This window comes from Lactuca serriola, chromosome 9 (assembly GCF_051521515.1).
Source record: "Lactuca serriola cultivar US96UC23 chromosome 9, Lser_US96UC23_V15, whole genome shotgun sequence".
NCBI classification, from domain to species: domain Eukaryota; kingdom Viridiplantae; phylum Streptophyta; class Magnoliopsida; order Asterales; family Asteraceae; genus Lactuca; species Lactuca serriola.
The window spans coordinates 216,324,978-216,338,443 of record NC_136416.1 but is presented as its reverse complement, the minus strand read 5'-3'; the positions used below and the strand labels follow the sequence as shown (position 1 = coordinate 216,338,443).

The window sequence follows — 13,466 nt, the reverse complement described above, 5'->3', positions numbered from 1 at the left end:
ATCTAAATTTTATTATATTTAAAATGAACTGGCTGCTTTGTGTTGATCTAGTGCCTAATTTTGTACATTTAAATATTCAACAAAAAGAATGGTTACTCTTGGTGTATGAGAAATACGTTAAATCAAGATGAATGGTTGATGATAAATTGCATATTTTTAGACGTATTAATGATTTGGTTATGTTAAATCATATCTTGGAACCAAAGGGCTTATAGCTCAGCGGTATCTGGTGTTGTCATCTCTTCCTGAGGTTGAGGGTTTAAGTCCCGTCGTGGACATATGTGGACTTAAGGTGTAGTTTAGGGGTACGTTAGATTTGTCGTTTCAAAAAAAATCATATCTTGGAATTTATTTTGGTTAATCTTTCTGAAGATTATGTTTGTTGATCTCAAGTCCGGATAAAATGAGAGTTTATAACATTAGGTACAGTAAAGGCCAAAGTGCCCCAAATTTTTGGTTCGCTTAGAGCCCACAAACTGGTTGAGACGCCCATGGGTAAAAGCTTGCATCTTGGCCTCTTTATGTAGTTAGAAGGCTTAAAATAATGATTGGGTCCTTTTGGACCATGCAAAGGTTCCAAGTTGACAACTTTATGGATTAAGTCACTGATATGAAACTATTTTGAGGATTTGAACATTGGACTTAAGGTATTAAGACGTTTAGGGTAATTTTGGACAATGGTCGGGAACGTCGTGCGTTCATCTCGGGAATGTGACGCGTTCAGGCAAAGGGTCCCGATCGGTGGTCTGGCAACGAACGCCCTATGCTCCACCAGGGAGCACGTTCGGTTCATCAGTGGGCTTTATGGGATTTTGGTCATGGACTTGTCTTGGGGTTCAGGCTTGTTTATTTGGGCAATGAATTATCTGTTCGGGTTGTCGTTGGCTCTCAGGAATTTGTATGGGCCTTAGGTTTGGTCTGGGCCTCGAGTTGTGTTGTTGGGCCATTAGTGGGCCTTGGGCTAAGTTTGGGTTGGACTAGGGGTGGAAAATCGTGCTATCGTTTCGTGTTTCTGTCTGACACGACACGACACGATAAAGTTTTATGTAACACAAACACGACACGACACGATGTCGTGTTTTTTTAACTAACACGAAAACGAACGAATTAAAAAACGACAAACACGACACGACACGAAAAATATAACATATACTAAAAACTAGTTTATTTATTGAATATTGTATCAAATATAACATGACAAACACGATAAAGAACTGCTAAATCGTGTTAATTTCGTGTCGAATTTTGAACACGAACACGACACGACACGACATCGTGTTTTTTATAGTTAACACGAACACGACACGAATTCAAATTTCAATTTCGTCCCAATTTCGTGTTGTGTTGTGTATTTTTGTCGTGTCGTGTCATAAATTGTCACCCCTAGGTTGGACCCATTAAGGAAAGGGTAAAATGGACTTTTACCCTAGGAGTCGGGACTTATGAGTTGAGGCCGCGATTAATGGGTTATGGCATGATTATTAATTGGGATTTATTTGTTGTTAGTGTGGGATTTCCAGTTTGGCAGCCGAGTGTTATCAGATTGCAGCGGATCGAGGTGAGTTACATTCCCTATATGAGTGGGTCGAAGGCACCAATGTCGGTCCACTAGTAATTGTTTATAGTAGAGATGATTGTGTTTGTGATAATTGTCTGGTATGCCACTATCTGTTATGATTTATGTGCTTATTTGTTATATTATTATGTGGTAATGGTAACAGTGGGATAGACCCAGTATCTGGTTGAAATAGACCGAAGGGGAGGCCAACACCCATATATGCTCGACAGTATCTGGATGGAATAGACCGAAGGGGAGGCTAGCACCCAGATATGCTCGACAGTATCCGGTTGAAATAGACCGAATGAGAGGCCAACACCCAGATATGCTCGGCAGTATCCGGTTGGAATAGACCGAAGGGGAGGCCAGCACCCAGATATGCTCGACAATATTCGGTTGAAACAGACCAAAGGGGAGGCCAACACCCAGATATGATGGGCAGTGTATTTGTTGTATGGTATGTGGTATGATGAGGGAAATCACTAAGCTTCGTGCTTACAGTTTTCAATTTTGGTTTCAGGTACTTCTTCTTCGAAAGGAAAGGAGTCAGCATGATCGCAACGCATCACGCTATGGTTTTTCCGCACATGAGATCTTTGGGAGTTGTACTCTGATATTAATTTTCTATGACATGTTTTGGGATATTTGACATATTGGTTTTGATTATGATATGGGATGACATTGTCGATGTTTTCAGAATATCGTTTTTATAAATTACTTAATTAAAAATGAAATTTTTGGTCATTAATTTTGGAATGTTACATATTTCCTCAGTAAAAGTATTAACATTGAAAATTTAAGTTTATATTTTGTTAAGTTGGTACCATAGCTCAAAGCAGATTCTCCAACGTTATTACTATTGTACAGTGTGGCTGAGATCTTTATCGATTCATAGTCTCATTTTTAGGTCAGAAATAGCTAGAATTGATATTAGGAGAGAGATATATATTTTGATACTATATTATATGATTAATATATTAATTAGAAATAGTTAATATTTAATTAAGAATTAATCGGAACTAATTGAAAATTAATTATAATTAATTGAAGGTACACAGGTTGAATTATAATTGTTCAAAAGTTGAGCAAATGATGCAGTTCTAAAACCTCCATGCCTTGGACGGTTTTGACAAGGAACCGTAAAGGTTCTTGGAACCTTGTGTAGCTGATAAGGAAACATATTTGAATTAGATTAAAATACTACTATTTTAATATTCAAATCATGGTTTCTAGCCGCTATAAAGATATCCCATATCCCTAGCAGAAATCAATCCCTACATATACACATAGGGAAGTTTGTTTTCCTCCCTTCCTCTCTCCCATGTATTTCAATCCTAACGCCTCGTTCCCGAGTTTAACAAAAGAAAAGAAGAGAAAAGAAAAGAAAGTCATGAGAGAAAAGAAGAGAAAGGAAAGGAAAACAAAATTTTCTTTTGTGTTCCCGAGTTGGAGAGAAGTGGAAGGAAAATGAATCATATTGTTCTTTCTTTCCAAATCCTCCCAAATTGGAAGGAAAGTTAGGAGGGAAAGTGATCCTCCCATTTCCCTTCACTTCCTTCCACTTCCCTCCTTTAATGAAACTCAGGAACACCAATTTCTTCTATTTTCTTCTCATTTCCCCCAATTTCCTTTCCTTTCTCTCGTTAAGTTGAACTCGGAAACGAGGTGTAAGGGTTCTAGGGTTTTTAGTGTGAACCATTAGAGACATCCTGTATTTCAATCCTAAGGGTTCTAGGGTTTTTGGTGTGAACCATTAGAGACATCCACATTATTTAACGGTCAAGAAAAAAATAAATTTTAACGAGAAACCGTTTTTTGATCCAGGGGTAAATCCGATAGTCCAAAACGCTAAACCAATTTGAATCCGGTCACCGGATTAAATCAGATCCGTTTCGGTCAAAACCGGTTTCGACAGAATCCGGTTTAGGATTGTATAGGATCCAAAAAGTGAATCTTGTTTAGTTGTGCATCTCTAAGTCCATGTACACATACATCCAAGGTTTTGAAAACCGGACCGGAGACCGAACCGGTCGTTTTACTGGTTCGATGGTTCAAGTGGTCCAACCAGTTGGACCGGTTTAAAAAACCGAAAAAACCGGATGATGTCATAATTATATTTAATTATATAAAAAAATACAAAAAATGAAAAAAAATAAATATTTTTTAAAATTTCCAATTTTGACCGATTTTACCGTTTCAACCGGACCGGTTTTTACCGGTTCAAACAAATACCGGTTTTTTGACCTTTATGAACCGGATCCGGGACCGGTTGAACCGGTGGAAGCGGCCGGTCCGATCCGGTTTTCCAAACATGGCATAGACCAGGTCTAAATGGCACTCGAGTAGGATACGTATGCTCGTTTGATTATTTCGCTCAACAGTCTAATCAGCTTCATCTTTCATTGTTGGTCCGTTAAGGTTCCTTTTCTTCCCCTGTATACTGTTTCTTCATCTATTTGGTTGTTCTCTATAAAATTAGGGTTCTATGAGTTGAATTGTGATGAACCTGATGACGGGTTTTACTTAAGTTCTACATTTCTGTTATTTTAGGCAGGAGCGCTTTACTTCTTTGAGAAAATACTCAATCTGATTTAGACTCCGCCGTCCGTCGTCTGCCCTGCTGATCGGCACCTCTGCCTCGTCAGCCTACTGGTCCCTCACTCCAGGTAAATCACTGCGGCCGATTCAGTTTGCAAGTTTTTTTTTTTTTTTTGGTAAATCCTTCTGCTTCTTCCGGATCCCATTTGAGGCAAGATCTCATCTCCCTCTCTGTTTTTATATATGCTTCCAATCAGTTGAATTTTTTAATGCTTTGCTATATGGAGCTTGGAGGATTTAATTCAAAGGATATATTTACTCTAAGTTCAAACAAGATTAAATTATTAGGTTTCTGCGGTAGATTAGGTTCCTCTCCACACCCTCTCTAAGATCTTCACATAGGTATCTGGAAATTTTAATCTGTTTGATGGATTACTGGATTAAGAGAAGGTTCTGAATCGGTCTGATTAGGAGCCTTTGGTTCACCATTTTTTCGCACCTCTTAATGGAGTGGGGATCATCTGGTCAAGATACGAGGGTAAGTCTGAACGACTCTGAATGGAAATTTTGATAACATTGCCCTTTTACCCAAATACCCTTCCATCGCATTCTCGCATCACAACCATTACAAGCTCCCATTTTTTTTCTTCTCCTTGCTTCTCCAGTCCACTACCGTCGCTGCCTTCAACCTCGACGTCTCCCACCGCCGTCCTCCTCCTTGCCTCCGTTGATCTCCTCCCATTAACAACCGCAAGCGCCGGCGATTTTCTTCCTTGAACCTCGACGCCTCCACCATAGTCTTCCTTTCTCTTTAGAGTTGAACACCACCACGATAGATAGCTTTCATTTTCAGGATCTGCTCTTGTTTCCTTCTCAAAGAACAACCGTTATACCAAATCGCACTTTACTTCTTCCAAGAAATTAGGGTTTATTTTCCACGTTATAAAGGTACTTAATTTACCTTTTTTGCTTCAATCCCCATCTGGGTTCTTGTACTTTTCGTCATATTTGATCTAGGTTTTTTTTATTTATTTATTTCATATGCTGGTAATATTAGGAATAAAACGGCAATGATGAACAACCAAGGGTTTAGGTGTTGTTAGACGTATGAGTTCATTTGGTAGAAAAAGAATTTGATTTTGAATCAAATGGATTTTGATTCAATTTTTTCTGGCTCTATATATGAGCATAAAATATGTGATTTCAGAAGTATATGTAGCTTTCTTTTGTATGAAGACTGATTGAGTATTTTGTTGATGATTGAGTACTTTGTTTGTCTGATAATTTTTGTTTTTTTTTTAATATTTCAATCACACTGTGTGTATGTCGATTTTCTGAAAGTTTGATGCTGTATCTATAGTTGTTTCATCATTTGAGCTATTATGCTACTGAGAACAATCAGAACATAATTCGAGTTGCTAAACTTTTTTTTGTTGATCTGCTGTGGTAATTAAAGTGGCTAAACATCCTATATGAACTTATCAATTTTAATGGTAGGTTATTAGAAAATAAAAATTGATCGAAACTTATATATTTTATGATAATATGAAATTAAATTCATGAAATGTTTTATTTTGTGCAGTTTTCAGAATATTTGTTTGGAAGACACAAAATGCACCCTCCTTTGACGTTACATAGGCACCCAATGTGTGCTGAAGTAAGTTTTCTGTTCTTCTATGTTACACAATCATATAATCATAACAATGCTTTTACACATTAGATCTGAATTTAAATTCCATAGCTCTTACTCAAAGTTAAGACAATCGAGTGATTTATGAATATTGAGACATTATCTTTATATTCCGAAAGACAAAGTTCACAATATTCAATATAATGTCTCAGAGGAGTTGAGAGGTGGGGCCAAGTTTTTTGGCTTAACCTATTAAGTCATTTTGCTCATATTTATTGTTCATACATTTATTGATTATGTTAAATGTTAAATGGCATTGGTCTTGTGTAGATAATTGAACAGTTTCAGAAGTGCCACCTGGACCACCCTTATGCAAAATTCTTTGGTGAGTGCACAGATCTCAAGATAAAGCTCGACAAGTGTTTCAGACAGGAAGTAAGCTTTCTTTGATAACTCGGTGTTATCTTATTTTTTTCTTTTTCCTTTTTTTAATACTTGAAATCAACAACCTTACAAACATGGGAAAATCAGTTAAAACAGACTCAAAACTTTGTTAAAATGAGGACATGTCGTAATCTGGTGTAAGCTGTGTATTTGTTTCTCATTTCTTTTGTTTTCATGGTGACAGAAAGCTGTGAAGAGGAAGGCAAATTTTGAAGAGAGTAAGAAACTGAAAGAGAGGCTACAAGCTTATAGGAAAGAAGCTGCTGGAACTGAGAACATCATGTAATTAGATAAAACCCTAGATAAATTTTTCAAAAGTGGAGCATGGAATGATACAAATACAATTCATTAAATAACAAAATTGATTTTCATATATTTTTTGAGATGTTGCAAATCATATATAACTAGAATTTGTAGCTTGTTTCTATGGATTTTGTGAGAATGTAATAACAGCATAAGGTATATGTTTCTTTTCTAAATAAAATAAATAAACCAACCGTTTTAAGGAGACTAAGGTGTTGTTTGTGTTTTCGAAGCCAAAACGTATGTAGTCTGCAAATCATATCTGCAATCCTCTGCAACAGAACAAGTGAATCAAACATTTGCAATCTGTAATAAAAACTCTGTTATTTTAACGATAAACTTAAAATTTAAATAAACTGATTTTACAAACTTAAAATAGTTTTTCAACACTAAAAGATTGTTTCTTTTATATAAAATAAAATCAGTATGAGGAACCAATATTTCTATATCACTATACATAAAAATAATACCAAACCAGCCTCTAAACAAATTAAAATAATTGTAGAATATATAGAAATTTTAAAATTATAATTTAGTCAATTTGTCTTTTCATTATTATATTTTAATTTTAATATCTATACAAATGTTGTTTTAGTCAATTTTATACATTTCAAAAGTTCTCAAACTATTTTTTAAAACAATCATATACAAACAACTAATTTTGATGAACACATTTGTAGAGAGATATGTTTTGATTTTTATATCTTTCATCATGATTTTCTATTCAATTAAAATAAACAGTATAAAATTAAAAATAAAAAAATTTATTTTAAATATATTAATAAAAACATAAATAAAAATATAACATCTCTATATTACTTGGTAAATTTTCCACATATTGTTATAATAATTTAAAAAACAAATTACATTGTTATGACTATAATTACGATGATGCATATTTATGATGTTTTTATATTAAATAAGATTATTAAATCAACGACGGTTATAAAATATTACTTTAAATGAACTTATTCACATAAAATTAAAAGGGAAAAAAGACATGTTTGGTTCTTTGAAATAAGTGTATCGTATTAAATTTGTATAGACTAGAGAATTGAAAATATAAAAAGATTTGGAGGGAACATAATAAGTTGTGAAGACTAGACAACAGTCAATGTCTTTGCAATGTTTTAAAAACCGGTTTGAATCGGTCAGTCGAACCGGTTGAACCGGGAATCGGGAAGGGAGCGGTTTAACTATCACCGGTTTTACATTGATTTCTAAACCAGATTGAACCGGTCGGTTTTTAGAAAAACCCGGTTGAACCGGTCTAAATAAATCGGTTAATAAAAAACATGAAAAATAAATATTTACATAATAAACGTTGGTGATTTTTTTTCTATCTATTTAGTTCTCAAAATAAAAATATTTGGTAGATGTTATAAAGTTTTTTGATATGTTTTTATTCATCCAAAACCATATTTAGTTTCGGTATTAAACTTTATTTTCTTTTTGATGTATATGGATTGATGTAAAACACTAAAACTTATGGTTATGTGTTATTTTAATGTATTTGGATTTATCTACAACTTATTTTTATATGTATTTTTAATGTTTGAACGGTTAAACATCAAATTAATGATTTATATATATGTATGTGTAGAAAAATAGGAAAAAACATGAAAAATATAAAAACCGGTTCACTTGGCGGTTGAACCGGTTAAACCGGAAACCATACCGGTTCAACTAAAAAACCGGTTTTTAAAACATTATGGCTGCGCCAAGAAGGCCTGTGCAGATGTTTTTAAGTCTGCGCACTTCAAAAAAAACACTCTACAAGGACTTATGTCTGCGCTGCGCAGACAAAAGTAATCACACAAATTTGCAGACAAAAAACAAATAACTCCTAAACGACCATTTTATTCTTATTGCAAAAAAGAAATAGCTCCTAAGCTAGTGATGCATACGATAAAATGATCTTTTGACATGTTGAAAATGTTTTTTATACGTTATATATTTTCTTTCTTAGCATATCCCATTTTAGTATAATGGAAAGAACCCAAAGACCAAAAGGCTATACTTAAAAGCACACTCAGTTAACATAAACAGCATTAGTTTAAACATATTAAAAAACCAGTCAAACCCTTATAAACACCCATGTCCCAAAACCTCTGGTCCTTTGAGGCCTTCAATAGTAAACCACTAATAGACTTACTTATAAACTGCATATACGAATTAGACTACTAAAATACCCAAATAACAAGTTTCAAAAGAATCCTTAAAAACATTATTTTCCATCAAAAGCAAGATGAAGCACATCGGTCAACGGTTTCGCCTGTTCTTCAGTTTGACTTGAGTTGTAAATCTTTGACTCCAATGCAACTCGGGTTTGACTCCAGTTTTTAAGCACTGACAACGAGACGGGCCCCACCTTATCGCCACATGGGCTCATAACATACCATTGTGAGCTTTTAATGTCTTCAAGATCCTCCTTGCGTATATCAACGGTTGACTTTTCATCACTTGAGTCAAACAATTGAGTAGGTTTTTTGACAATAAATGGTTTTTTTGGCTTGTTTTCAAAAAACTTTTGGAGTTTTATTGCCATTGCGTATTTTTCAGATGCTGGCATTTCTTGTTTACTATCTTCTGCAAAATTTAAATTGTAAATCAATTTTTTGAAAACAAAAAAGAAAAGATTATTCTTACAGCAAAACCTGCAATTCTGGTTGGTCCCAAAAAGTTTATTTGAGGTTTTCATAACATTTTTGTAAGGTGTTCCAGGTTAATATGACTATTTGGGGCAAAAATTGAAAAAAGAAGCTATACTCATTGACCAAAAGTAGTCATTTTTAAATAAGGAGCAAAATTGAAAAAACAACTATAGTGAAGGGACCAAAAATGTAAATTACTTGAGAAGAAAATATTTATCATACCTGAAGTAATGCCAATGTCTTTAAATTTTCCAGATGATGAATGTATTAGAATAGATTTTGGTGAGTCTTTGTTATCTTTCTTATCATCTTCAAGAGGTTCAGCTTCTTCAATATCTGGAATCACAGTGGGGATCTTTTCAAGTAATTTTGTCTGATTTTCTGGAGTTTGTAGGAATTGCCTTCTTTCCAAATACTCATGCAGCGTAAAATACTCACATAGGTTAAGGACCAAATAGTGTAGAATAGTCACATAGGGTTAAATAACAATCTACTTTCATTGATATGTTTATTATAATTTATAACATCACACTTTCATTTTCAATTATAGCATTGTCATCAAAATGCAAATATTTTTGAAAGTATAATTTCCTAACAAGATTAAAAAAATGAAAGTAAGAGGTTATAAAAATATAGATATAAATGGAAACACGTTGCTATTTCTTGCATTTAGCCCTTAAATATATCATTCAAATGGGAACATATACAGAAATTAATTATTGACTACTAAAAAAGGATATTCTTTTCTCCATCCTTTTTCATTTGCTTGATCAATACGGTGTTTCAATAAAGCCAGCTCTCGGGGAATCCACTATGATTATAGCAATCATCATTAGATGTTGATATTATGCATTAATAAACTAAAAACAATAAGGAGAATCCATGTTTGAAATCTTTGTATTGCCTAATTAAGCACCATTTATTAAACAAGAAATAATATATGGTGCATTATATTTTATATTATCAAGTAGTTATGTAGCGAATTGTAAAATAAAAATGCGTGTTTCAAGACTTACATGTGTTACAATGTCCTTGTGAAGACTCCTAGCCTTCTCTTCAACTTCAACCTGTCATATAAGTAAATTTGGTTAAATTTTTTATCTCCTGAAAGTAGGTCTCAATAATATTTAGCATGTACGAAAGTATTTAATTATATATATCCTTACTTCTTTTAGCTATTTTATTGGCAACAATAGTAAATTAGAAGCGCATTTACTACCCTCTCTCATACTTCATATACTTATTTATTATAACATTTAAAAGATTTTTTTTTTCAATCATGAGTAAATGACCTACGAAAGATTAATAATAGGTAATGAAATAAATAAGATAAACAATAAAACAACACTCGATTGAGTTAATGCGTAAGCTTACCACTTCAAGCTTTTTCAGTAAGCCGGATTTCACTTTGTTTTTCAAATCTTGACATTCCTCCTGAAATTAGTAAAGTCCAAAACCGTTGAATTTTAGTTGGATTGCAATTTATATTTGTTAGTTGATTATTAATGGCTTTCAGAAATAACATATTAAAATGATCATGTACATAGAGAAATTATCTACTCCCTTACCTCAGTGAACTCATCATCTGACAGCAAATTAATGCATATATCCGTTTCTAAAGATTGCAGCATAAAAGTCTGCTCACTTTCACCAACCAAACATTTTTTTACGCCTGCATATACATTAAAGCAAACATAAATCTTGTAAATAAATACGCAAGTAAAAATCAATAAATAAACTCACAACACAATATGATGCATTTGTCATCAGGCACAATGTGCATGTTATATACGTTGCATATCAGGCATCCAATGCATACAACTATACAAGTATGGATGCACCAGGTGCTTAATACATACACATATGTATGCACCAGGCGCCTGATCTACCGGTTGATATATCTATCAACCGGTAGATATCAAGTGTGATAAATATTTATCACACCTAATTACATACTAGAAGTATGCGTTAGGCGCCTGATCGACACACATACAAATATGCATGACCGCATACATATGTTTCAGGCGCTTGGCCGCATACAGTCATACAAATGGCGCCTAATGGCACACATACAAGTATGCATAGGGCGCATGATACATACAAATATGTGATATCATGTATTTAAAAGGACAAACCTACCGGTTACTTGCATAAGACGATAAGCATTCCTTAGAAAGAAACCATTCGCATCTTCTTTAACTCTCACAAAACTACCTATTACCTTACTTTCAAAGCTCTCAGGTTCTTTTTCAAGTTTCTGCACTAAACTTCTTCTCAAATACACAAGCCTAATGTTTTCAGGAACAATAGATGCAAAACGAAAACATGTAATATCAACCACTGGCTCTTCCTTCTCTATTAACTTATCTCCATTGTTCTTTTTCTTCCTTTTACTTGCCACCACTTCCTCTTCCTTACAATCCATATCATCATCATCAAACCCTAATTCATCATCATCGTCGTCGTCTGATGACACTTGATTTTCCGCCAAATGGGTTTCCAAAGAATCATAAATTCGGTTGAGTTTGATTGTTTTCCTCTTGAAAATAGAACGTAACCATACATCACATTCAATTATCTTGTTTTTCTGAATAAGGTCTTTCTCCTTACCATATCCCTTTACAATCTTTTCAAGCTCCCTTTGTGATAAAGCATTCGTTGTATCTTTCCCTATGTTTTCAAGAAACTGGATTAAACGTGTTGATCCCCATCCCATGAATTCTTCCTTGTTTGGTTTCATTTTCTCTTTCTCTTTCGCTTTTGACTTCCCTTTTGTTTTGGATGATGATTCGGGCTTTGATCTTTTTGTTTTTTTAGCTGATTCATGTAATTCCATGTCATCACCTTTTTCTTCATAATCCGAACATTGGTTGTCATCACTATGATCATCATACTTATCTGAATCATAATTCTTTCCGGATTTTAACTGCCCTTTTGCAGCTATTAGAACATCAAGAGTTAACTTTTCGGTATTATTAATAATCTCCCAATATTCCTTATACAAAGTCTCATAAGTGTTACGATTATTGAAGTCGATAGTTTCCTGAAAAACACACCACAAACATCGATTTAAAGAAAGAATTTAGAAAGGTTTTTAAAAATTTTGTATGAAAAGGTTTAAACTTGTGATCATATTCATACCCCATCAGAGTCAACATCCTTCTTTTCTTCTACAAGTAGTGCAAGCTTCAAGCAATGATTGCAGAATCCTTTCTTCCCTTTCACATGAACAAAATCAGCAGATTTGATACAACGTCTGCATACACCTTTTGGACAACAATAACAATGGACTAGATCGGAAGTTCTATCACAAATATCACATTTATGCAGATCTGAAAATAGAATCCGAACATATATTTTAGCATGATATGATTATTTTATAAATCTATGCATAATTGAAGTTAATGCGAGTGGCTTACCACATATAAATCGACGTTTGGAATTTGCAGATGATTGTGCGCATTCGGGATGATACGACTTCAAACAGTCCCTGAAACAAGTGAAAGTAACTTCCTTTATTGAATTTCATTCAGAAAAGAGGTGACTAAATCCCTAAAATTATATTATGATGGAGAAATTGATGACAGATCAACATCGTCTAGAAGAATTGATTTGGGGACTTCAAGCATTCAACTGTTTATCAAACCTAAAAGACCGATATACCCTTGAGTTTAGAAAATATACATCCAAACAAGGGTCAACTTCTTGTAAACGAAAACCTGTCAAATCATTTAACTTTCTTGGACCAAATGTGTGAAACCCACTTGAAATAGAATTCGGAAACTCACTTGTGGTCACAAATAATTAAATCGCCACCATCTTTGCAGACGAAGCACCATTCTTCCGAATAATCTTCCTTTTTGTAAGCTTTATTCGCTTTCTTTTTCATGTCTGCAACGCAATGTGTGTTCCGATATCTTTTTCGAAGAAACCCTGCTCTAGTGCTCTGTAAAACCCTTCTCTTTATCCCTAAAATCGCAACTCGAATGCAATCACTTGTGAAAGACGATTACCATAACAAACGTTTTGGAGAAAATGCACGTGAATCCAGCTGAAAATCGAGTGATTTGGGGTTATTCGGTGATGATCAAACAAAATACTAGTCAAAGTAACGGATGATCATAGCTCAAAAGTTTTGCTGAAAAGCAAGAGAGAGAGAGATTTTTCAGGGTTTTGGTGAGTGGGTTTTAGGAAAGATATTTATATGGTTTTAATTCGTGCGATTTATTGACAAAAGTACGCGAAATTTCAAGGCTTATTTGTATATATCTTGAAGGGAATATTTGTTTTGTTTTCCAATAAATGACATTAAGTATATAATTTAATTAATTTATAAGAA

General features: G+C 33.9%; 2 protein-coding genes across 5 annotated transcripts; one reads left to right on the top strand and one right to left on the bottom strand.

The window, feature by feature from the left end:
- Window positions 1-3,873: 3,873 nt before the first annotated feature.
- Window positions 3,874-6,545, top strand: LOC145075218 (Cytochrome c oxidase biogenesis protein Cmc1-like protein). Of its 4 annotated transcripts, XM_079021519.1 has the most exons (5): window positions 3,874-3,976; window positions 4,109-4,224; window positions 5,679-5,753; window positions 6,057-6,161; window positions 6,355-6,545. In XM_079021519.1, exons 3-5 carry the CDS (start codon window positions 5,709-5,711, stop codon window positions 6,454-6,456), a joined length of 252 nt encoding a protein of 83 aa, XP_078877645.1. In that variant the 5' UTR covers window positions 3,874-3,976; window positions 4,109-4,224; window positions 5,679-5,708; the 3' UTR covers window positions 6,457-6,545. The 4 variants fall into 4 exon arrangements, with proteins under 4 accessions (XP_078877645.1, XP_078877648.1, XP_078877646.1 ...); XM_079021522.1 differs by lacking the exon at window positions 4,109-4,224 and having other exon boundaries at window positions 3,929-3,976; XM_079021520.1 differs by lacking the exon at window positions 3,874-3,976 and having other exon boundaries at window positions 4,001-4,224.
- Window positions 6,546-8,509: 1,964 nt separating this feature from the next.
- Window positions 8,510-13,327, bottom strand: LOC145073759 (zinc ion binding / DNA binding protein). Its single transcript, XM_079020256.1, has 10 exons — window positions 12,916-13,327; window positions 12,547-12,617; window positions 12,269-12,459; window positions 11,267-12,170; window positions 10,696-10,799; window positions 10,502-10,561; window positions 10,144-10,194; window positions 9,868-9,938; window positions 9,350-9,552; window positions 8,510-9,062 (listed from the first exon to the last, which is right to left on the bottom strand). Exons 1-10 carry the CDS (start codon window positions 13,014-13,016, stop codon window positions 8,701-8,703), a joined length of 2,118 nt encoding a protein of 705 aa, XP_078876382.1. The 5' UTR covers window positions 13,017-13,327; the 3' UTR covers window positions 8,510-8,700.
- Between the last annotated feature and the right edge of the window lie 139 nt (window positions 13,328-13,466).

Excerpts from the sequence above, each read along its gene's own strand:
- LOC145075218 (XM_079021519.1), top strand. The coding sequence starts at position 5,709 with ATGCACCCTCCTTTGACGTTACATAGGCACCCAATGTGTGCTGAA. Across the intron at positions 5,754-6,056 it reads GGCACCCAATGTGTGCTGAA|ATAATTGAACAGTTTCAGAA; the intron begins GTAAGTTTTCTG and ends GGTCTTGTGTAG. Across the intron at positions 6,162-6,354 it reads ACAAGTGTTTCAGACAGGAA|AAAGCTGTGAAGAGGAAGGC; the intron begins GTAAGCTTTCTT and ends TCATGGTGACAG.
- LOC145073759 (XM_079020256.1), bottom strand. The coding sequence starts at position 13,016 with ATGAAAAAGAAAGCGAATAAAGCTTACAAAAAGGAAGATTATTCGGAA. Across the intron at positions 12,460-12,546 it reads CAAACGTCGATTTATATGTG|ATCTGCATAAATGTGATATT; the intron begins GTAAGCCACTCG and ends TTCTATTTTCAG. Across the intron at positions 10,562-10,695 it reads CAGATGATGAGTTCACTGAG|GAGGAATGTCAAGATTTGAA; the intron begins GTAAGGGAGTAG and ends TACTAATTTCAG.